The following is a 22,825-nucleotide window of genomic DNA, read 5'->3' as shown; positions in this document are numbered from 1 at the left end:
GAATCAAACGAAACCACATACAAACGAATATCGAAACTTCGAGTCCCATCGACAGCTATCCGATTCTCAACCTTCACTCCAACACTTTTTTTGTTGAAACATCCCGCAACGTCAAAGCTTCCTAGCCAGACAAAGCGAGAAGACATTGTAAGTAATCTGGAATGTTATGAGGATCCTCTTCAAGGGAACGGCACGCAGCCTTGGCTGTCCTTGGCCCGATTCGATGCCTTTGTCCGACATCGCGGCCCGCTCTGTATCACAAACAATGTCATTCTTCAAGGAACCCAGTCCCGTCACACCGGGACTTTCACGGTCGTGGCTGTGGCTGGTTGCTTCGAGTCGGGCCTGTTGAGGAACAGATGCGCTGTCGAAGATGCTGGATCTTGTGTAATGGCTAGGTTGAGATCAAGAACTAACACGCTTTATAAAGGTACTCATTCTTCGGAAACCACAAATTCTTTCCAACTCAACTCACAGTCACAACGACAACCACACGATACTGAGATTCTTACGTCTGGAACGTTTTAGATTCTTAACTTCACAACTCAAAAAAAACTCACTCAAGATGTACGCCAACGCAATCGTCGCCTTCGGCCTGGCCACCCTCGCCAGTGCCCATATGAAGATGAGCAAGCCCGTCCCTTACGACAACGCCAACCTCGACAACAGCCCTCTTATCGAGGACGGCAGCAACTTCCCCTGCAAGTCTAGCAGCTACAATGCCGCGGGAGCATCCAACGTCTACGCCCAGGGTGCCACTGGCGAGCTGGCTTTCATTGGCTCTGCTGTCCACGGTGGCGGCTCTTGCCAGGTCTCCATCACTTGGGATGCTAAGCCCGACAAGAACAGTGTCTGGAAGGTTATCAAGTCTATTGAGGGAGGCTGCCCGGCCAAGAACACTGCCGGCAACCTCGGTGACAATGCCAACCAGCAGGGCAAGGATACCTATGACTTCACGATTCCCAAGGACATGCCCGCTGGCAACGGTACTATCGCCTGGACCTGGTTCAACAAGGTTGGAAACCGTGAGATGTACATGAACTGCGGACCCGTCACCATCACTGGCTCCGGTGGCTCTCAGGAGGCCTACAACGCTCTACCCGACATGATGGTTGCCAACTTGAAGGGCATCAACGACTGCACTGTGTCCGAAAACATCGACGTTACCTTCCCCAATGCCGGCGACTCTGTCGACGTCTTCGGCACTAACTTGGGCCCCCCCAACGGCACTTCCTGCGGCACCTCTTCCGGCGGTGGTTCCGGCGGTGGTTCTTCCGGTACTCCCAAGCCTAGCACTACTGCTGGCAGCGGAGGCGTCGCGCCCACCGCTGCTCCCACCTCTGCCGTGGCTTCCTCTAAGCCGTCTGCTTCCAAGCCTACCGGCAACGCCTCCCTCCCCGGCGGTGTCTTCATCACTGTCCCCGCCAACGGTGGAGCCTCCGCCACTCCCACCGCTTCCGCTTCTGCTACCAAGGCACCAGCAGTCACTCCCAGTGCTGCCCCTTCTGCCGCTCCCTCCGCAGCTCCCTCGTCTGGTACTGGCAGCGGCAGCGGCAACGGCACTACCGCTGGTGCCCAGACTGTTGGCGCTGCCTGCACCGATGAGGGCGCCTGGAACTGTGTCGGAGGCAGCTCCTTCCAGCGTTGCGCCAGCGGCACCTGGTCCTCCGTCCAGGCCCTTGCCGGCGGCACTTCTTGCACTGCTGGCATCAGCTCCGAGCTGAGCATGGTTGTGACCCGAAACGGCCGCAAGCGTGCCCTCCGCCAGCGCTCCCTTCGCTTCCGTTCCGCCTAAGCTGGTCGATGGCGAACACTCTTTCATGAACGGTTTAGCATTTACGGGATATGATACCTCGGGGATACATTGGACAAAGTCATGACAACATACAATGCACTGCACAAACACTTGGGGCGTTTCATTTTCTTTCTTGAACATTTACGACAAAATTCTGTACATATACATTCCATCATTATTGGTATGCCCATTTGGGGGCACATTGTTTGGATCGACAGGCCTGAGAAAAGTAGCACGAGAAGATCAATAGCATAACACATGCTCATAAAACATTTCCCCAATGAATTTCGCCATGTGAATCCTAAAAAGTCCCATGCCTGATCTCTCACTCATCGATCCACACACACCAAACCCCAAGCTTTCAGCTCTATCTCCCGTCAAAGCGTCCGACGGCCACTTGCGGACCAGAGCTTGACAATCCGAAGTGGCGTCTCTGACACGCGGGCGGGGAGATCCTGGGAAACGAGTCAAAGATCTCGTGGGGTTCCCCGGGCGGACAGGGACCTTGACATAACTCAAACTTTGTTTACCTTTGTCTTTGTCTTTTTTCTCACACCTCGAGCGTAATCCTTCTACATGACAAGTACAGGCGTGTAAGGGTGCGTAGTCGAATGAGAGCTGTTCCTTGTCGAGCTGAACAGGCTGACACATGCCATATCAGATGAAGAGGGCACGCATGGACATGATCAGCATTGCGTGTGAAAAAAACGCCTTACGACACTCTGAGAGAAACAAATGCAGAATCGAAACATTACTGAGTCGCTGGTAGGGCCCAAAAAACGCGGCTTCTGAAGTCACGGGCTCTGGAAAGAACTCGACTCGCATTCGCGAAAGTGATAGAGGCATGGGTATCAATTATTTTTCTGTTTGCGCATTTTCCCTCTGGGTATGAAAATACAACATGCCTTTTTGGGCGTGTCTGTACCAAGTTCATAATTGTGAGTCTTTTCATCCCATCGTCACTTTCCATCCGGTCTTTTGGCCTGTCTCAAGCTCACAACCACGTATCACCTCCCCGTCCCGCTTTCCGACTCCCCAGCAGCCTCCCAAGCAGCCTTGTTCTCGGTTCTGTGTCGCCCTTTCTCAACGCGGAGAGTTTCACGGGCACCACAAAGGGATCAAGCTCGATGCCAACATGCGCGCGCCCGTCTTCGCCAACATACCGACCGAAGCTGAACGTGGCGCTACTCTCGAGGCTACCGCCGGTGCCGTCGTACTCGCGCACCGCCCTGCTGGGCGCGAGGTAGGCGAGGATGGACCCGATGGTCGTGGGCATGCGCGGGAGGAAGTGCTTGATCGCCAGGCCGTACAGCGTGATGGCCACGACGATGTTGATGGCCAGGACGACGAGGCTGATGACGAGGGCGGTGGTGTCCAGGAAGATGCGCGTCTCCGTGGTGTGCCGGATGCCGGATATGGTCACGGGTTCGGGGTAGTTGTCGAGGAAGTTCTGGTTGTTGCCAAGGAGGAGGACAAAGATCTGACGGTAGACGGCTTCGAGGGCGGGGATCAGCGCGGTGGCGTTTGGTGGGACGGTCGGGTCGAGAAGGTTCGCGTGGCCCGGTTGGATCTTGAGTAGGTAATTCATCCAGTCGCGGGAGAAGCTGTCGTTGTGCCAGCTCTTTTGGGTTGAGACAATGAGCTCATTGACGTGGGCGGATAGCGCATCCGTGTGGTTCGTCGAGAGTGGGTAGTCGAGCGTTGCCGAGACATTGGATGCCCTTGTCGCGTTGATGATGTAGCCCTGCCAGTCCACCGTGACGTCGAACATGGCCGTGGCGAAGACTGGCTCACAAACGACGAACGTGCTTGCGATTTCTCCATCCCCCAACTCGGTACTTCGCGACCGTTTCGCGGTTGTCGTCGAGTTCGTTGGTCTGGTGATATTCGAAGCATGAGAAATTCGCGACCAGCCCATGAGCAAAGTGGTCTCGCAGGGTGTCAAGTCGTAGGAGGTGTCCAACTTTTGCACAATCTCTTTCGAAGCCGGCCCGGGAAAGATGTCGTAATCGCTGTCGAGTGTCATATCTTTCGTGATAAAGCTTGTGCTGCAACCCTTCACAGCTTCGCCGTTCCTGGTCATTGTGTAATTCACCTGAGGCGCTTTCCTTATCGTGTTGTAAGTACCAAAGTCAGAGCAGGATGGATTAGTACTGAAGCCCCTGGTCCGCGCCGTAAACGTCGTGCCGCTCGTCTTATCCTCGTCTTGGGGAACAATGTCGAAGGGCTGAAAAAAGTAGTCGTGGTTGACCCACGGTGTAAGTGGTGTGTTCTGAGACACGTTGTTCATGAAAATGTAAAAAGGAACCTCGTACGGAGCCGAGTTATGGAAAATTGCGCGGGTTTTTGAGCCATAAACGGATGCGTTACTCAGTCGAGGCATGAATGATTGTTGAAAGTTGTAAGGGCGCTCAATATCTATTGGCTTTTCGTTGAAGAGACCACCGAGACCGACAGCTAGGAGATTAGACAGCAAGGCCAACGCGCACATGGCCGTGAGCATGAAGTGGCCCGACTTAGCTGCCCTCCAAAAAACGAGTTGCGGAGGGAGAGAGGTGTATCTGGCATTGATGGAGCCCTTGGCCGACCGTTTGCCGTTCCATAAGTCCTTAAATGGTTGCAGGATGCATAGAAGCCTATTGACGAGCACCCAAAAGGGCTCCAGCAAAGTTGCAAAAATAGTGGGCACATAGTTTTCAAGTATCTGCAGCACCTCGAAGCTTGCATTCGGACGAACGATTCCTGTTAATTTGGTGAGCTTTCGACTTTACCGTAGAAATCATACTTCGAACCTTTGTTGCGCCGTTCGAGCAATTTGAAGTAGACCAATCCGCCGACAGCCGCCATCATCGATAAGGTTACCATAGCACCAACATCTCGGCGTAGGGCCAAGGGCTTGACTGGAGAGTAGTGGCCGACGGAAAAGGTGGTGTCTGGCTGGGTCAGGCTGATGCGTCGCTCTCCAATTGTCTGATCTCGAGTATCGACTACTTTGATGACCATTTGCCTTGAACGACTCTGGCACCCGCAGAACAACTTGAAACGTAAGTCTTGGAAAGATTGCTTGAGGGCATCCTCGGGTAGAGCTCCCTTTCCTGCAAGCTTGTCGAGAAGCGTAGTGCTGTTTTGACAAAGACTAATCAGTGATCCTAAGGAGGCGGGGTCCATCGTCAAGCGGCTAGGCGCCCTATAGCCGTGCAACCATAGGAGTATCGTGAAAATCCCAACAATAATCAGCATTCCTTCGACGATAGCGGAGAACACTCGGCTGACAATGATACCGTGTAGCTCGACATCGATGTTGCCAGCAGTGGTATTCGAACTGGAGGAGTTTTCGAGGACCCGACGGAGTGCGAGGGAAAAGAGCATCTTGTGTGTCGAGTTGTAAGCATTGCCTAAGCTGGTCTCGTCTCGGTAAATGTCGAGTGTCTTGACGTTCTTCTGTGAACCAATCGCGAAGCCGGCCATCGGCGCCATCGGCCATTTGATACCCAATTCGGCGACTTGCTGATGCTGTTCCAGTAGACGTCCAAACGGAAACTCTTTCGTACCGCCGTTCGCACCGTCGGGTTGCGTTGTTAACACCCCGGCTCCTAGTAGATGCTCGAAAGCTGTCATGTTAAACTCTGTTTCCAAAAGTATTTCCCGAGGACCCAGCGGAACAACCGATTTCTCCAAAGGGACAAGGTCGGCAGCTCTGACGGAGGCATTGACAGGCTGCTTGTAGTAGCTGGTCTCGCAGAATATAGAGGTAAGGTTGATCTCGTTCTTCTGATAGTCCGAGTGACCCCACGTGGCCAGAAACTGATTGCTTGCTGATTGCTTCGAGCAAGTGGCACCCAGGTAGTAGTCCACCCACGAACTGTACGGATACCCTATGTACAACATCTGGTAAGGCAAGTCGTTTTCAAAATTCCCATAGCTGTTGATCTCACTGGCATTACAGCCACGGCCATTGAGGAAGTCGTGGTTATGCTTTCGCGGGGCCCCGTTCATGTGTACCTCCGCGGGCCAACAATTCAATTGAGTCCAGAACTTGGTGGTGGATCCTGTCCAATTGGTTGAAGATCCTTGGATAGCTTGACTCTTGGTGTCAAAAGGGAGCAGCGTGTATTCCGGCGTCGTGTAAGGTGGCAATCGCTGGTTCAGCCAAGTCTGGGCATAACCCTCATTGAGAATAGTCACATCCATCAATCCAAAATGCTCTGACGCTGGCCGAAGAACCTCAGTAGCAGATATGTTGACTTGCCGCCTTACATTGACTGGGCCCGTTCCAAGTATTGCACTTTGGAGGGGTGTTATTACCCAGAAAATGAGGACCATGACTGTTCCGCCGTAAAAGACTGCCCAATGTCTGCGTTGGGTAAGCCCACACCTGGCAAACGTTGCAAAGGTAAGCTTACCTTCTCTTGGCTGCTTTGATCGGGACGAAAGCGATGAAATCGTACGGGTAGTCCAGAAAGATCGACTTCTCTGCTGTAGCGCCCTTTGGTCTTGACATCTCCAGCCATGGTTGCATGCGCTTGACGTCAAGATCAATCCAGCTCCAGAGTAAACTGTATATGACGGCGACGATAGTAGGTAGAAAAAGGTAGCAGAAGTTTGCAAAGGCCGGAATATCGTCAGCTGACTTCGAAAGGGCGAAGCCTCCTTGAGACTGGCTTTGTTGGGCGAGTATCTCGATAATTACCGCAAGGAGGAAGGATGTGAAAGCGAAGGAGAAAAGAACTGGAGCACTGAGAGTCAATGGTTTCCAGCCATGTTTGTGAACTATTGGACATGTCAGCTAGTGCCATTCGACTTGAGATTGGTCTCCATGTTCTATCTGACCTGTTTCAAGACTGCATTCACTGTCTCGCGATCTTTGAAATACGAAGGGCAGTGAAGCCTTTCGGCTCTGTCTCTCAGGGGCCTCATCTTGGAGAAGCCGAGTCTCTTGGACCTCGGGCCCCTTGATACCCATGGCCTCGATGGATAATGGGCGTAGACTATCGAGGAGAACAAAGCAAGGATCTCGGTTATGCTTGATTGTATGATTGTGTGGCTCAGTTGACTAGGGCTATCATGAAAGACTCAATAACCCCTCGAAACAAAAATTGAAAGAGAAACCCGCCCACACCAGCTCGAGTAACAAAAGAAACAAGACGAAAGAGAAGACGAGGAAGAGAAAGATGAAAGAAACTCAAGCCAGGCAACCTCTGTTCCTGGGAGACGCAGAACCTTAAGGGAACTTGACTGACAGACTGAACCCGACAGTCTGGGTCGCCGAAACAGACTAAGAGGTTAACTTGCTACCAACAGCATAATCCTCAGCGCGGTAACGAGCCGATGCGCATGATTTTGAGCCGTTCCTGGACTCGAATACTACATCGCGCCAACAGGACGTGATGGCGTCCAGGGATCGTGCACCAACTCGGTGCTCGACGTGGGCCCTCGGCCATGGGTGTTGAGGAATGAGAGGTGATGGCTAAGCGCTCGAGAGATGATCGAGGGGCCGCGGCCCTGCGGGGGCTAGACTAGGACCTAGAATGCCTTGCCACTGCTGAGCCTCTCGCAAAGTCATTATTTTGGTTGCCGCAGCAGTTACAGTCTGCCTTTCCAATGCTCCGTAACACATACTCCGTGAGTTGACAAAGTGTTGACAACAATGGATAGCATGAGTTGGATGAAGAAGGGGAAGAGGTTGACAGGGGTATGATATTCTGTCTGCAGTGACAAATTGGGTTGCAGTGAACCATTAGGATTAAGCGCCGGGCGCGAATCTCTTATTGGAGCGCTGAGAATAGGTGTGGGCCGATGGTTCATCATGCCAACTCCACTCCTCCGAGCGACTTATGCAATTGTGCAAAGCCAGCATAATTCTTTTCTCGGTAACTTCATCGACTTGTGCAATGAATTAAATGGGAATAGGCTAGACTTGTTGGAGACAGATCAGCCATGGTGAAAGAGTTAGGTCAGTCGTGGTATCGGAGCAATCCCAGACGCCGGCTTCAAGCGCAAATGAAGGAAGACGGGGTTGGCCCCATATATTCCGAACCTGGCCCCGCATACGGGGCCGGCCGGAAGGCCGTAATCTACCAGAAAGCCTGGCCCATAGCGTCTCCAATCTTGTGATGCCAACTACCTATCCGGAGGACAGAATATAGGGGCTTTTAGATTTATTTGCCAGCATGCTCGAAAACCTTTCGTAGTGTCCCTTTACTACCTCCTGCAACTTCGCGTGGCGGAGAAAGCCTTGGTACATACTACTTGAGGATCAATTATTGATTCTTGAGGAATGCATTTCCCATCACTCCGACATCAAATTAGTAGCCAATCCTTGTATTCTTGTAACACAGGCAGATGTAACTGACACGAGAAGCCTCAAAATTCCAGCGCCCTCTTCTACACTAACTTCTAGCTTATCATTTGCGGCAAGAAGCCATCTTCCAAAGAATGTACGCCATAGGGTCTTCCCGAAGAAATACTAAACTCGAAAAACTGAAGAATACTCAGGTATTATCCTCCGCATCTCTCTGGAGATCTTCTCTTTCATTCAAAACGCCAGAAAACAACTCGGGTTCGCCGATGTTGCAGTGCTAAGTCAAAATGAGATGTTTAGTGGCTACATCATTGGTACCATAGCATCCAACCTGCGAGAGGGTTGGTAAGAGGTAATAGGCACCAAGGTTGAGAGATGAGTGGGCTTTGCAGCTTGCATCATTTAAATACACAAATATATGATGATTAGAACTCATGTCTCCATTTTGTTGACCATGTGGGGAAACGGGCGATCAAATAGACGGGAATATACCTAGTCCTTGGCCTATTTCCCCAAATGTAAGCTGCATCAGCAGCATGTTGCTCCAGAGAATACTTGAAAGCTTGGTCCTGAAGGCTTACAACTTTCGAAATTGCGACATGCTTGATGATTGGTTTGGCATACCTAAGCAGATACTGTCTCTTCACTCAAGTTTTACAAAGGAACTTCCACCGTAAGTAATTCCCGATCAGCACCCCTCATTCCTGACCATTAACCTTCTTATAATGCTGTGTAAAATCATACCTCACCTCAAAGCTCCCCATCATCAACTCCTTCATAAACCTCGGATCCTTCTCAGCCCGCACACACATCTGCATAAACCCATCCCTCTCCAACCTCGTCCCGGGATCCGCATCCGACACCCTCCTAAAATTCTCCTGCGATATCGGGTCAATAATCGTCTGCCATTTCTCCCGCCTCTTCTCGCTATACAGATCGAGTATACCCTCGTCCGCCACCCCATCCCAGATGCCCGCAAGACAGTCATACAACCCGCCGGCATCGACAAACCCGCCCGTGATCCCCAGGCCACCCCAGGGGTTACACAAGTGCGCCGCGTCCGCTGCCAACATGAACCGGCCGACGCGGAACCGCGGCGCGCACCGCTGGTGCATCTTGTACGGCGCGAAATTGACCACCTTGTATTCGTCGGGCCCCGGGTGGCCCGGCAGCATCGTCCTAAACTTTTTCTGCTGGCGCGCTTTCAGCTCCTCGTGCGAGAGGTTCGGCTCCTCGCCGTAGGTCACGCGGTACAGGCCATCGCTGGTGATCTTGGCCGCCATGAAGAAGTGGTCCGGGTGGATGATGAAGTTTGCGTCGTCGAAGCCGAATTTCCCTGCAAAGTCGTAGTACGTGTTCGTCGCGACGATTTGCTGGTCCCACGTCCAGCCGGGGTACTCGTCTCCGAACAGACCCTTGCGGATGGCGCTGTTGGCGCCGTCGCAGCCAATAATGTAATCAACCTCGATTCGCTTCTTCTCTTTCTTCTCCTTCTCCCCACCGGACCCGGGTGTCTCGACATCAACCCAGGCGCAGGCTTCATCCTGTCCAAGACCAACGACGCGGTGCTCCCAGCTAATGGTACCGTTGTACTTGTTCAAAAACTCGTCGAGCATGAGCTGGTCGAGCTCTTGTAGGACGAGGCACGTGGTCCTCAGATCCTCGCCGCCGACGTCGCGGAGCACACCCGCATCGAACCCGGTGATGACGCCGTGGTCGTCGAGCCGGCGCCATACAAACTTGTTCAGCGTCATGCCGCGGCGACGAACTTCCTCTAGGATCCCTGCCCGCTTGAGATCGGGGATGGCGGCGGGACCGTAGTGGGCGGCGCGCGGTTGCTGGTCGAGGTGGTCCTGAGCCTCGAGGACGTGGACGGGAATGCCGTGCTTGGACAGGAGCAGGGCGAGGAGGAGACCGGAAGGGCCAGCCCCGACTATCACGACCTGTTCAATATTTTAGAAGACTGTTCATCTGAGAAGGACGGGCAATGTGTAGTACCTTGTTAAACGGGTGACTCATCTTTCGCTCTAAATTTGTATAATCAACAGTTGTGACTCTGCTCTGGAGTGAAGAAGAGGTTGAAGGTCGTCGTATGGACCCTGATTGTTATGGGAACCGAACCGACCCCGCAACGGGATCGCATCAAGTCGGACATGTTGCCAGTGATCCATTGATGCAACGGTACTTCTCCTCATCGCCGGGGTGTCATTCCGAACAACGTAAACTCATCTGCTCCATTTTGCGGGCAGACTTTGACCCCGCAGACGTCACCATACGAGCGACCGAAATGCCAGACGGGCTGGATGCGGGGCACGCGCGGGGTTGAAGATTCGGCAGATCATTTTTAGATCCATTATCCGTACGAAGAACACGGAAGCAATCTAGATCAGATGGTGGTTCTCTTTTAGACTTTTGCGCTAAACCTAAAAATTGTATATGGCAATGGGGACTTGGGGGGATTCCTATACAAAGCCTTATGTTATAGGCTCCTGATGAACAATAGATGACCTTGCCTGCGTGAGGGTTGTGGCGTCGTGTATCTTGACATCCCGTCGGGCGGGACATGATCCTGGTCGGCTATAAGAACCTCGGCTGCAACGAAGGCCAGTTTTTAGTCAACTGCAGAAATTCGGCAATACTTTCCAGAGAAATCGCGGCGTGAATGGCCTATCTCACATCATTGCTAGCTGAGACAAATAGAGGACGGTGGTTAGTATAATTCCGATGCGGGGCATGCATCACCGGCTGCAGTCCGACCCCACGTGCTGAGGCCGGTCGGCCCCACATTGACATAGAGCAGCGGCACCAGTCCCGGTAGGAGGTTTCCACCCTTTCGGGACATCAGCGGCTTCTAAGGTAATCACAATGAATACCTACCTAGAGTAAGGAACACTCCAAGTTCAACTTTGAATACAAATTTCATCCCTAAGATATGCGTGGCTTCAAGATCAACCACTGAGTAGCCACAGGCCGTTGGTCATAGTTACTAAGATGTATGAATACTTACTCTACCATAGTCAACGAGATCTTTGTACAGATTTAATTACTGGCTTCTGACATGAGTGATCACAGTTGCCTGAGTACCTTAAGGTGAATCATTATCGATTGGCCGCTATCTCGTCCTTCGGTCTTAACGGCCATCCGACGGGAGCAACTTAATGTTCACTCCTTGGCTCCCATCTAATAGACCTGAGTCCATAACGAAGCTGAGAGGGGTGGGAGAATTACAGTCGCGTTCAAGACTAAGATTTTGCATAAGCCAGGGCAGCGACTTACTCGATGCCTCCCAGTCATCTCAGTAGCGCATTAGAAACCAAAAAGGTCCCGCAGTCAGCACAGGTAAGGGTAGCCATATCCCGACCCGAGAAACAATCACCGTGTCTCGGATCAGACTGACTCGAAAGAAGGTTTGACACCGAGTCGACTGTGTAAGTAAGGCAGATACCGACGTTGCGCCGACTCAATGTTGTCGGCTCGGCTATCCGTCTCGTTCTTCCCACATACCCCTAAACCCACCCAGAAACCTAATCTCATCCTCATTCAGCCATCCCCCAACTCAAGCCGCTGCGGCTCTTATCGCCGCTCAACTGATCACCTCACACCGCACCACCAAGTTGGGGGCCTTGTTATGAATTGGCAGCCTCTGCGGCTGATGAAAGATAGCTTTTGAATTGCGCGCTGGTCTCAGTTGTATCGCTTCCCTTGTTACTCAACTCAGTTTTCCCACCTCCTCTACTTCTCTGTGTTCTCTCGGTAAACTCATCCTTTTTTTTTCTCTCTTTGGCGCACGGAGGAAAGGGGGAAGATGCTATGTGTTGAACATGTTTCAAAAAATCGTGCTTTATTCTGCTGGTATCATAGAATTCTTCCGCTTGCCAGGGGCACGATTTTTCCTGGCCCTTTCCGCCCTTCCTGATGTTTGTACCCACAATCTACTCCGAGACTGAGGGGATTTGATGCGACAAATGAAAAGTAATGTAACAAAAGACTCTTTTGAGGAGATGAGATGAGAAAAGAAAAATGAGTTACCAGTTAAACAATACATAAAAGTCTTGGTAAGACTCCTGAAACCCCCGTTGGGAATATATATAATATGACCATCATATATACAGGCTATCTATTCAGCCAGAGAAGTGAAAATGTTTTCGATCGGATAGTGAGGTTGGAGGGAGCGAAGAGTCAGAAAGAGAAAAAAAGAGGTCGACATTTTCGAAAAACTGGCTGATTTGGCTCTTGACTATCCAACTTCCGATGTCGTAAAGCGAAGGCATCATGCGCTTTATTCCCCCACTTTTTTGCTTTGTTTTTTGACCTTCGGGATTAATCAACGCACACCCGTCACGTCCTTTCAGCCCGACCCATGACTGGGCGGCTGCAAACCCCGTACTCTTCTGAACGCGCTTACGAGATGGTAAGCACCATGGGACCGGCCACAATGATATCATCGGTGAGCGTGCCAGCCATCGGGGCGTTGTTGGTGAGGGAGAGGTAGACGACTCCGCTGAGACCCTGGGGAACGACGCAGCCAGTCTGGGGGTTGAAGGGGGTGAAGGCAGTTCCACCGGGCTGGATGCCACCAGTGGTGAAAGCGCAAGCCTTGGCCTGGGGTGCGGCATCGGACTGGAGCATGATCGGAGCACCGACGGCAACGGCCTTGGGGTCGGCGGGGGCGGTCATGGTCAGCTTGGGGAAGGGCTGCAGAGCCAGGTTGGAGCCCTGGGGGCAGGAGACGATGAAGGGTGCGGCCAGAGAGAAGACGGCGCGAACACCGAGAGGAGCGTCGAAAGCCTGGGGAATGGCGATCTGCTTGGAAGCGGCACGGATGAATGTCTGGTGACGAGCCTCGATGGTGAGGATGGAGCCAGCAGCGCCGAGGATGGCCTTGTCCTTGACGAGAGGAGCGGCGCCAAGGTAGGCAGAAACACCGACGTTCTCGAGAACACCAGCAGTTGCGACCATGCCAGCAGCGTTCGTGAAGCCGAAGTTGTACTGGCAAGGCTGGACGGGCTGAGTGCCGGCCTGGGCAATAGCGGATTGCAGGAAAGAGACGTGAGACAGCTCAGTGGCACCGACTTGTTGCAGGTCGTTGACTTGCTCGTTGGACAGACCAAGAGCCTGGAAGTCTTGTGCGGGGAACTTTTGGAAGCCTTGCTGGTAGAAGGTTCCCTCGAGCCATTCCAAAGTAAGAGCGCTGTGAAGTTCGTATTAGTCCTGATGTCCACTGTTTCTTGTCCCATGACAAGTCTCCTCTTAGTCTCCCACTCACAATTGCAGGATATCAATATCCGTCAATCCAGCAGCCCCAGCTCCAGCCTGTTGCCTCTTGGCGAGATCGTAGATCTTCATCTGGTCGGCGTTCAACTTGGGGCCGAGGGGGGCGGCGGTGGCCACTGCGGCCAGGCAGGCGACGAGAACGGACTTCATTGTGGAAGGCATGGTTGATTAAGGTAGGTTGTGTGATTGCAGCTTTGCTCGCCCTAGACTTTTTTTTCCTTTTCGATCGGCTGTTCTCCCGGGACAGAAATTCGGATATAAGATTGTTGTCGATCGGTGCCACCTGGGACGGTCGATGAAGCGAAAGATTAGAAAGAGGTATTAAGAATGTCGTCCGAGGGAATGACAGGGTCGTAGGAGGTCTCGAAGGGAAAGGAAAGTATAAGCAAAACCGGTGGACCAGGAAAGCAGACCAGCGCTTTTGGAAGTTTGAAGAAATTGACACACAGTGAACGGGATGGAGAGAAAAGAAGAGAAGGGGCGGGAGTAGAGCAATGAAGGTGGGAAACAAGCGAGCAATAAAGAAGGTTCACTTTAGCCTCAGTAAGGTAGGTATCTTGCCGCTCTCCCATGGCGTAAGGTATGTCGCCGCCCACACACGCATGGCCTTTCTCATGTTCTGCTACTCGGGAGGGGTCGGATCGACTTGGGTCCTTGCTGGGGATTGTCTGCGGCTAGCTTTCTTTCCGTCGTCGGTTCACACGGGAGCCCACAATGCGGGTAACAAGATTACGCTCGACCACAAAGCTTCAGACCCGGCAGGGGTACATGGGTACTGTAAGCAGGAGTTTGCATCTTATCCATACTAGGGGGAGGAGTCTAGGGTAGGCCGCAAGCCGCAACAACTGCAGCGCTTGCCTGGAAGAAGCGTGTGTGTGCGCGCATGCGGTGCGTATCATGGAAGACGGGAAGGGGGATCTAGCGGGCAAACCAAGTCAAGTGGTGGATGGTACCCCTTGCCAATGGCGTCAAGGGGGGTGCATGGTTGGGCAAGATGGTGGAAAGTTCAGATGGCAGCGAGGCTTGCCTCGTCCTTCGGAAAGCCCCAGGTACCTTACGAAGCAAAGGAGAGTGTGAGTGCGAGTAGTCCGTAAACGAGGCAGAGGCGAGACCAAGCAGCGTGGGCACTGGTGGGCAGGTGCAGCAGTAAGGGCTACGGAGTACTCTCTGCATGTTTCGTTTCGCTGCGGTCCAAACAAGCTCGACGAATCGGCAGAGACTCGAGGGCTCAAGACACCAATCAGACAACACAAATCATTAAAAAGAGGGGCCAACTGGTATTGGGCAAGGGACTTGATCACCTCCTTAGATTGGGATGAAGCCCGTTTCCAGATGCTGCAGCGACCCCCTGCCGAGCTTGTTTTTGCGCTTCTTTTTTACCCGATGACTTTGTTGTGTAATGCAAGGGTCCTGCGGGCGGTGACCCCACCGGGAGTCCTTGGGGGGGGGGGAAGGGAAGAGAAATAGAGGTTTCTAAGGGCTATCGTGGAGGTCAAGAGGGTAAACGTACCTGAAGGCCCCCTCGCTCGCCACTGTTTTGGCATTGCAGCCGAGCCAACTTTGTTGCATCGTGACCCCCAGCCAAGACTAGACGTTGACCCGGGTCACGGACGGGCCGTCGACCGAAACCAATGTGATACGTCTCCCACGTCAGAAACCCCGGTCCGTGAACGCCCGGACCACTCTGTCACTGGCTCCTGCCGCGATTATTGATTGGTCGCCGTCCGGGTGGAGTCTTTCCCGGCAGAACCTCGCTGGGCTTAGCGCGGGTACGTACTGGGCCATCTGCAGGAACGTTCTCTCGGTAACGTCTCTTTCCATTGCCTCAACCCTCGCTTTCTGAGCCGCCTTTCTTCAACTTCCTACGCCGGTCTCTTGTTTCCGTCCATCCCACACCGCCGAGGCCAGACAATCAAGCACAACTAATCCATCCATCCGACTGCTCGCATTACTGGGCAAGGCTGCTGCCATGTACTCAACCCTCCCCGGCGTCGTATACCGCCGCTATCCTGCGACACGGAGACGATGCTCATTTCCACTGCGATCGACGCCTTTCTGACGTTGCCAATTGTGTGATAAATGATTAAGGACTTCAGATCCTCCTGTCGCCTCCTGCCAAGGGTGTCACGCACCGTTGGTCTAGAGCCATGATCTGCGAGCCCTGGCTGCCAGAGGTTATCTGTCTTGCATCGTCAATCGCAATTCGTGATCTTGACAGCCAGAGCACTGGCCTCGACCGGCCTACTAGGCGTCCTCTACGGGAATCTTAGAGCTAGGTTGGTCGTTGGGCTGACTCGAGGGTGTCTAGCTTTCTAGTTTGACTAGGCCATGCTAGACCTTGGGAAACGAATGACCACCAACATGTACTCGTGATCTGGCTTTCTTGGAAACGACCGCAAAGCAACCCCGGATCTAGCCTCCCACCTAGCCTAACGCCATCAAGCTCCTCGCAGCCCACTAGTAAACGGCCATCCCACTGTCGAGACCTGCTACACGAGGACGGCTCTGCAACCAAAGCACTGACCTCGTCACTCCATGGACAGCCTGTTTTCCGGCCTGGTCCTAATTCCAAACCGCCTCAATACACTAGCCACTTAAGCTTATCGGCAATGGAACACCTCGAGCTGCCCGCGGGCTGCTTCGGTGGGGACGAAGACATCCAGTGTTCCTCGCATGTGTAGACAACATCGGGCTCGGAAATTTTACTCGGCTGCGTCCAATAGCTGGGCCAAAATATGCTCTCTAGCCACATCGACCTTCTATCAGGCCACGGCATCCAAGCCTCACCTTCTACTCAGTTCAATCTTCTTCTTTTCTTTCAGTCCATCCCAACGACTCGACACCGGATGGTCGCTAACCACATAGCCAGACCCGTTCTTCCACGGCTCGTTTCGGCAAGCCAAGACCTTGCAGGGCTTGCAAACCGTTTCAAAAGCCTTTGGAGGCTCAAAATCATTCTTTTCGTCCCAACTCGCCATATGTGAGCAAAGAGTAGGGAACCCATCTCATCTCTCTGTTGCCCAGGGGGCCTGTCTAGGCCAACTCGAGCAGGCTTTCGTTCCGTCTACCCGTGACCCGAGTCGTATGGGAGCCACGACCGCCACGCTCATCATCTCTTACCTCCAGTCCTTCTCATCACCCATCTCCACCCGCCAGAGAGAAAAAAAAACTCCGAAAAGCCGCCCCTTTCGCAAGCACACCCGAAACTCGAAGACTGGCTCCAGTTTGCCCTACTTCAACCAGTACGACATCATGACTCCAGCATCGTTTGCTAGCGTACACCATATGCGCGCGCCTGACACAAACGCAACCCCTTCGTCGTCGCCTGTCTGCCTCTCTACACTACGTGTCGGGCGCAGTACCATTTTGTGGATTATCCCACTCGCCGACTCGTCTTCGGACAGCTAAGCGTCCCGTTCAAGCCTTTGAAAACAACTTTTTCTCCTTTGCCCCGCAGCCGTTTGGGCCACGTCCTGCTCGGAGAGAAACAGCAGAAGCAACTCTCGTCAGGTTCCGGCTTTTCGGTAAGTAGCGCGCTGCGCCTCCAATGCCAATATGCCAAAGGTCTGTGGGCAGTGCCTGAAGAAGGAATGTCGGGTACCCGGAAATGTCAAGCAGCGGTCGACAACGGCTCCGGTCTCTCGATCCTACGCGAGCCGGGCTTGGCGAGTCCGCATCTTTTCTTATCCAACGGCTTGCCAAAAAAAAAAGATCTCCCACTCTATCTATGTGAAGACGACGATCAAGCTGAGCCATGCTGCTTCAATCCGACGAAAAACTTAAGTCTTCCGTCCCTCGCCTCCCACCATCGCGCCCCTGGCGATCGCCGCGCAGATCTCACAGGACATCGGGTAATCTGAACTTTGGACTCGTTGCAGATCCCCCGTCGTGGAACTCGGAGAGGGGGTTTGAAATACAACCATAACCAGGAGTTTAACACGGAGAGGGCCAGGGGTTCCCTCGTCATCGGGCTTATAATGCTTCCATTTCACCCTTTGCTCCCACAAACTTGCGCCGTAAGGTCGGATTAGAAACCTTGCCCAAGTTTTCCCTACTCATACTATCGCGTCTCCTACGAATCTTTTCTTTTTTTTATAAGTCACAAAAGGTCAGGTCCCTGTGAAGACGGGAAGTTTCTCCGTGCCAAGAAATCCACGATTGTTACGAGACTTGCTGTGCCGCCCCTTCGACAAGCCCGTCTTTGGCGATGGACGCAGACGTTTTCCTCCCAACCTGCGAATAGCATCGTGATCGCAAAGATACTTGCTTAAAACATTTGCTCCTGATGGAAATGGGTGACCGGGTCAAAGTATTTCTTGATCGTAGTCTTTACATAGTAAACCAAGACATTGAACAATCTACGGAGTACGTCCCCAACGGCGGCCTCCTGCACACCAAGCAAGGTCGTATTGGTCCTTTTCTTACTCACGACACTTCACGATCCCGTATCTCCGGTGCACTTAGAACCCAAGAAGAACTCTGAAGCCCATTCCCACGCGTCTTTCCTTTGGTGTAAGCCTGTAGGGTGGGTGTTGTTGTCCCCACACACCCCCCCGATCACCGGCATAAAGTCATCACGTCAATTTTCCAAACCGGCTCTCTTGTCAACCACCGCAGCTGAAACTCTACCGAAGTTCCTCCCCTGGAACCCACGCACCACAGGAGTCCAACCCGCCGACTCTGCAACGCCGCGCAAGGATAGCCCTGCTCGCTCCGCGTGGGAGACGTCTGCAGACGCTGTGCCTCTCCACATGCCTGGCTGGCCAATCGCAGCTTTCAAAAGTGTCTGGGCAATCCTTCAGTCTTCAAGGCACTGGTTGCGCTTCATAGTGTGTGCAATTGGATGTACCATTTTTACTAACTCATGGGCGCTATCTCTACTATTTCATACACCGCCCTCCTCTCGACTTCAGACTTCAGGCTTATTGTGCTAAATGACTCATCCAGGGACGAAGATATACTGGCTATTACTCCCTTCCCAATCGCAATGTATCATCTCTCTTCTCACCCAAACTTTTTCTACACCACTCATGATGCATCTTAGTGGACGAAAAAGCACAATGTGCCCGTTAGTCTCTTGGAAATGATCATCATACCGTGCCCCACACGGGATAGGTAATGTCAAGACAACTCCTTTTTACAGAGCATAGGGGTTCAAAGACCGAATGGTCAAGCAACTACTTTGAATTAGCACATGTCCCCAGGCTTTGATAGATGGTGGGAAACTTACGGTGGGCTCTTGGACAGATCCGTCTTGAGAATCACAGGAACCCTGCTCATCTCCGTGACGTCCTGAATGTACTCTCCTCCCTCCTCACGCAGCTTGAAAAGCTTGAGGTACTTCTCCTTGTTCGACAGGCGGGCCTCGGGGGCCTCGGGCGCAGGAACCTTGGAGTCGGACCTGGTGCGTTGCAGAGGCTTGGCATCGGAGCGGGTCGGGGAGCCGGGAACGCTCTGTGTGGGTCTTTCGGCCAACGAAGCTCCAGCCATGGCCTCAGTAATGTCCGACGCATTGTCATCATCGTCGTCAAAGAGGGCATCGACGTCATCAGTGGAGATGGTGCCCGTCTCGGTCTGCTTGCGCGCAGCCTCCTCTCTCTCCTTCTTGGCACGCTCGGCAGCTTCCGCTTGACGAGCAGCAGCAGCCGCGTTGGCGTTTCTTACAGACGCAGCAGCCTTGGGGCGCTCGTCCTCCGGTACGTAGGCGGAGCTTGGCACGCCCTTCTCCCAGTAGAGCTCGAGGACTCTCTTCTCCTTTCTGAATTCGGCCTTCTTGAGGGGCAACTGATCGCAGTGCACCCGCTTCTCAAAGCCCCATTCGGGAATGAGAACGTCAAAGGCCGACTCGTACACGCAGAGGACGATGCCCTCCGTGATGAGATCGCCATTGACTTGCTGGCGCTTCTTGTCCATCTCACGGCAGGACTCAATGTGAATGCTCTGCTCTTGAGCATTCTGTGCGGAGTCCTTCTTGGTGTTGCAAGACTCAATGGTCTTGACAAGGCTCTCCAATTCCTCCGTGTACTCGATCTTGCCCTCAGAGAGAATAGACTCGAGTTGTCGGTGGACGATGATGTCGGCGTAGCGCCGGGTGGGACTAGTGAAATGAGTGTAGAGAGGCAAGTTAAGGGCATAGTGGGGCCACAGCTGCTTAGCAGTCTTGCCGGCAATGAAGTACTTGGCACGTTGCATAGACTTGAGGACAAGCGTCTCCATTCCCTTGCGGATATCAGCGTCGTCAACCTTGAAAAGGCTATTGTGCATGCTGCCGCTGCCGGAAGTCTCAACCTCGTAGCCGAGGGCGTTCATGCGATCGGCAAAGGTCTGAAGACGACGAGCATTGGGGGGACCTTGTCGGCGCAGAAGAGCCTTCTCAGGCAGAGCCTGGGCGAGACGCTGGGCAACGTAAGTGTTGGCCTTGTGCATAAGCTCCTCGACGAGCTCAGTGGCAGGGGTAGAATCGAAGATGTTGTGCTTGATGGGAATGTTCTCATCATCGAGTTGCTGCAGGAGCCTCAGGGGCGCAATAGGCTCACCGCCAGCACCAAGACGGGCCTCGGTGAACTTTTGAGCGACAGCCTAGATAATGTTAGGGCAATTCGGATGCGGGTTTCTGTGGAACTTACGTTAAGAATCTGGACATCCTTCAGCTGAAGAGACTCGTGCTTCCAGTCGGCCTGGCCGTTCAGAGCCGAGTCAATCTCCTCAATAGTGATCTTGGCAGTGCTCTTGATGATACTCTTACCGATCCAAGTGTCTCCCTCGGCAACAGAGCCGTTGTGGGGGTTGACACGGAAGAGAACACTGACAGCCAGACGCTCTTCGCCAGGAGCCAAAGAGCATACCTCTCCACCAATCTTGGGAGGAAGGAGCGCACAAGTGCGGTTAACCAAGTGAACGGCGGTGCCGCGCTTCTTGGCTTCGCGGTCGACAAGCGAGTTGGGCTTGACGAAGTGAGTGACATCAGGAATGTGAATACCAATGTCAATCTTGCCATCGGGTTGAGTCTTGATGTGGATGGCATTGGCAAGCTCGGGAGAACCGTTGAGGTCGAGCGTAACAACCTTCTCATCACGGAAGTCCCGGCGAGCAGCCAGGGCAGCCTCCTCTTCCTTGGCGAGAGACCAGTCCTGAAGACCAACGCTGCGCAGCACAGCCTCGGAGAACTCATCGGAAGAAAAGTTGTTGTCGCGCAGCAGAGCGTCGGTCTCCACCTTAAGGTCGCCCATGCGGCCCAACTGCTCGACAAGGGTGCCGAAGGGATGCAGAGAGGTGATCGGCCAACGCTTAATGCAGGCAACGAAGATGCGATCAGCGTAATCCTGGTGCTTCTCGACGAAATCGCGCGGCGCCTGCTCAGTCGGAATGGCAATGAGCGGGACGCGCTTGTCCGTAGGCTTGAACCAAACAATCTTGGGCTTCTCCTGCGAACGGTTGTCGTGGTGGCGGTTGTTGCCTCCATCTCTGGCGGCTCTCTCCGCTTCCTGCTTCTCCTTCGTAGCCTGGCTGCTGGGACGGAGCAGACCGAGGTTGCCTGAGAACATTTGACCAGCTACACGTTCAACGACAGCCACAATGTGACCTGCGTACAAGGGCTTGGCCTCATCGTTGATTTCCTCCTCCTCGACGAGAAGCAGGCTTTGACCCTCAACCTCGACATCGTCGTTCTTCTTCTGAGTGGGGCGCTGGCGCAGACTGCCGCGACGGCGAATGCCGCCCTCCTGCTGCGTGTTGTCATCGTTGTTACCGGATGACTGGTTCTGTCCGTTGGTGGATCCAGAACGGGTGTCGGTGATGTCCTTGCGCTTCTTCTTCTCTTCCTTCTCGCGCTTCTGGGACCAAACTTCATCAACATCCAAAAGCTCAACGGCAACCAAGTCACCCTCGAGGGCACGGTTGCGATCCTTGCTACCGCAAATAAAGATATCAGCGTCGAGCAAGCCGTCCTGAGTGGAAACATAGGCGTCGCTGCGGTTCTTCTTGTTCACGCGAAGAATACCAGACACGAGCTGTCCATCGCCGAGAAGAGCCGGAAGAGTGGCCTGGGGGAGGTAAGGAGTGAAGAGGGTCTTTCTCTGCTGTTGCTGCTGCTGGTTTCCGCCAAGCTGGCCACCATGCTGGCCGCCCTGAAGGCCAACGAATTGCTGGCCGCCCATCTGGGCAGCCTGAAGGGCCTGCAGTTGCTGGATCTGCATGGGGTTCAGCTGCTGGCCCGGGTACATACCCATGGGGAGCATGTTGCCGGGCATCTGCATAAGTTGAGGCTGACCGGGGTATTGGAATGCGCCGATGTTGGAGATGGACTGGTTTACGGAACCACGAGTGCGGTGGCCCGGCTGGAAGCCGCCCTGCTCCTGGCCCTGGTTAGCACCCTGGTTGCGCCAGTTTCCGTCAAAGTTGCGAGAGCCGGTTCTGGCGTGACCGCCGCCGCCAGTCTGGCTTCCGCGGCGACCAAAGTCATTCTGGCTGGCATCACCAGAGAAGCCACCGCGACCAGCGGCGCCGCCGCGACCGTTCACAGCCATGCTCTGGCTGCGACCATGGCCACCACGCCCACGGCCGGCACTGGTGCCCTGAGCAATCGGAGCCTCGGGTTGAGTCGGAGCGGGGCCGGGGGCGGAGGCACCACCCTCAGCGCTGGCCTCGGTGGAGGGGGACATGGGGAAGGAGAAGCCGGATGTCGTGCGCTTCTGCTGTGCGATTTCTGCCGCCTTCTTCGCGTCGGCAAGCGCCAAAGAGTGACGTCGCTGGTGTCCACCGCCGCCGGCACCACCACCACGACCGCCACGGCCACCGGAGTTTTCCCTGCCGGGACCGGCGCCGGAGGCATCATTGAAGTTCGTGCCGGATGCACCAGAGGAGGGGGCGGGAGGAGGACCCATTCCCATGTTGGGGAGTGCCGACTGATTACGGCGATGTGACATTGGCTGGGTCGGAGGACCGCCCATGGAGACATTCTGCTGCGGAATCTGCTGGGGAAACTGGAAGGCGCCCTGGGGAGCCATGCCGGGCTGCAGGGGATTGAAAGCACCGCCTGGGCCGAGCTGTTGCGTGGGGGCATCATTCCCATGTTCATGTATTGTTGCTGCGTAGCTTGGATCTGTTGCTGCTGTTGCTGCAAAAGCTCAATCTGCTGCTGAATAGCCAGCTGTTCCACTGCAAAGCAAGACTCATTGTCAGTATCGAGGTTCAATTTGGCATGATGAAACGGGTGACGAGGGGTCGAGGGGTCGGGGGCATCGCGTAGGAGCTGCAAGCTCACGTGTGAAGATGATGGAAAGGATGGATGGAGATGCTCATCAACGTACTACCCGGGTTGGCAAACATGCTCATCAATGGAGTCAGCTCGGAAGGGCTTCTCCTGTGCGCAATGTGAAGCCGTCGGCCGGTTGGGCCTGGGACGCCGCCGGTTGGCTGCTGCGGCGGCTGCTGCTGCTGTTGTTGCTGCTGCTGCT

The 22,825-nt window shown here is 53.9% G+C and overlaps 5 protein-coding genes across 5 annotated transcripts; 1 reads left to right on the top strand and 4 right to left on the bottom strand.

Moving 5' to 3' along the window:
- Positions 1 to 127: 127 nt before the first annotated feature.
- Positions 128 to 2,175, top strand: BDZ83DRAFT_602355 (uncharacterized protein). The gene is made up of 2 exons (XM_060507166.1): positions 128 to 147; positions 431 to 2,175. The coding sequence occupies exon 2, from the start codon at positions 566 to 568 to the stop codon at positions 1,793 to 1,795; it is 1,230 nt and encodes a 409-aa protein (XP_060370387.1). The 5' UTR covers positions 128 to 147; positions 431 to 565; the 3' UTR covers positions 1,796 to 2,175.
- A 614-nt stretch (positions 2,176 to 2,789) lies between these two features.
- On the bottom strand, positions 2,790 to 6,758 carry BDZ83DRAFT_747548 (uncharacterized protein; the record flags this gene model as incomplete). The annotated part of the gene is made up of 4 exons (XM_060513453.1): positions 2,790 to 4,537; positions 4,588 to 6,149; positions 6,199 to 6,565; positions 6,626 to 6,758. 4 exons carry the CDS (start codon positions 6,756 to 6,758, stop codon positions 2,790 to 2,792), a joined length of 3,810 nt encoding a protein of 1,269 aa, XP_060370386.1.
- Positions 6,759 to 8,794: 2,036 nt separating this feature from the next.
- Positions 8,795 to 10,115, bottom strand: BDZ83DRAFT_715772 (FAD binding domain-containing protein; the record flags this gene model as incomplete). The annotated part of the gene is made up of 2 exons (XM_060511780.1): positions 8,795 to 10,039; positions 10,095 to 10,115. 2 exons carry the CDS (start codon positions 10,113 to 10,115, stop codon positions 8,795 to 8,797), a joined length of 1,266 nt encoding a protein of 421 aa, XP_060370385.1.
- Positions 10,116 to 12,497: 2,382 nt separating this feature from the next.
- Positions 12,498 to 13,520, bottom strand: BDZ83DRAFT_566707 (twin-arginine translocation pathway signal; the record flags this gene model as incomplete). The annotated part of the gene is made up of 2 exons (XM_060503879.1): positions 12,498 to 13,287; positions 13,363 to 13,520. 2 exons carry the CDS (start codon positions 13,518 to 13,520, stop codon positions 12,498 to 12,500), a joined length of 948 nt encoding a protein of 315 aa, XP_060370384.1.
- Positions 13,521 to 18,505: 4,985 nt separating this feature from the next.
- On the bottom strand, positions 18,506 to 22,819 carry BDZ83DRAFT_401653 (uncharacterized protein). The gene is made up of 3 exons (XM_060502849.1): positions 22,679 to 22,819; positions 19,997 to 22,518; positions 18,506 to 19,949 (listed from the first exon to the last, which is right to left on the bottom strand). The coding sequence occupies exons 2-3, from the start codon at positions 22,373 to 22,375 to the stop codon at positions 18,597 to 18,599; spliced, it is 3,732 nt and encodes a 1,243-aa protein (XP_060370383.1). The 5' UTR covers positions 22,376 to 22,518; positions 22,679 to 22,819; the 3' UTR covers positions 18,506 to 18,596.
- Between the last annotated feature and the right edge of the window lie 6 nt (positions 22,820 to 22,825).

The sequence above is a fragment of the Colletotrichum acutatum genome, assembly GCF_030867785.1.
Source record: "Colletotrichum acutatum strain CBS 112980 chromosome Unknown BDZ83scaffold_7, whole genome shotgun sequence".
NCBI classification, from domain to species: domain Eukaryota; kingdom Fungi; phylum Ascomycota; class Sordariomycetes; order Glomerellales; family Glomerellaceae; genus Colletotrichum; species Colletotrichum acutatum.
Note: the sequence above shows the minus strand (reverse complement) of the source record. Positions and strands in the feature narration are given on the sequence as shown.

Bases quoted from the DNA above. Each gene is read 5' to 3' on its own strand.
- BDZ83DRAFT_401653 (XM_060502849.1), bottom strand. From the start codon at position 22,375: ATGGCTCCCCAGGGCGCCTTCCAGTTTCCCCAGCAGATTCCGCAGCAG. The intron at 19,950-19,996 runs GTAAGTTCCACA...AACATTATCTAG, and splicing joins AGGATGTCCAGATTCTTAAC to GCTGTCGCTCAAAAGTTCAC.
- BDZ83DRAFT_602355 (XM_060507166.1), top strand. From the start codon at position 566: ATGTACGCCAACGCAATCGTCGCCTTCGGCCTGGCCACCCTCGCCAGT.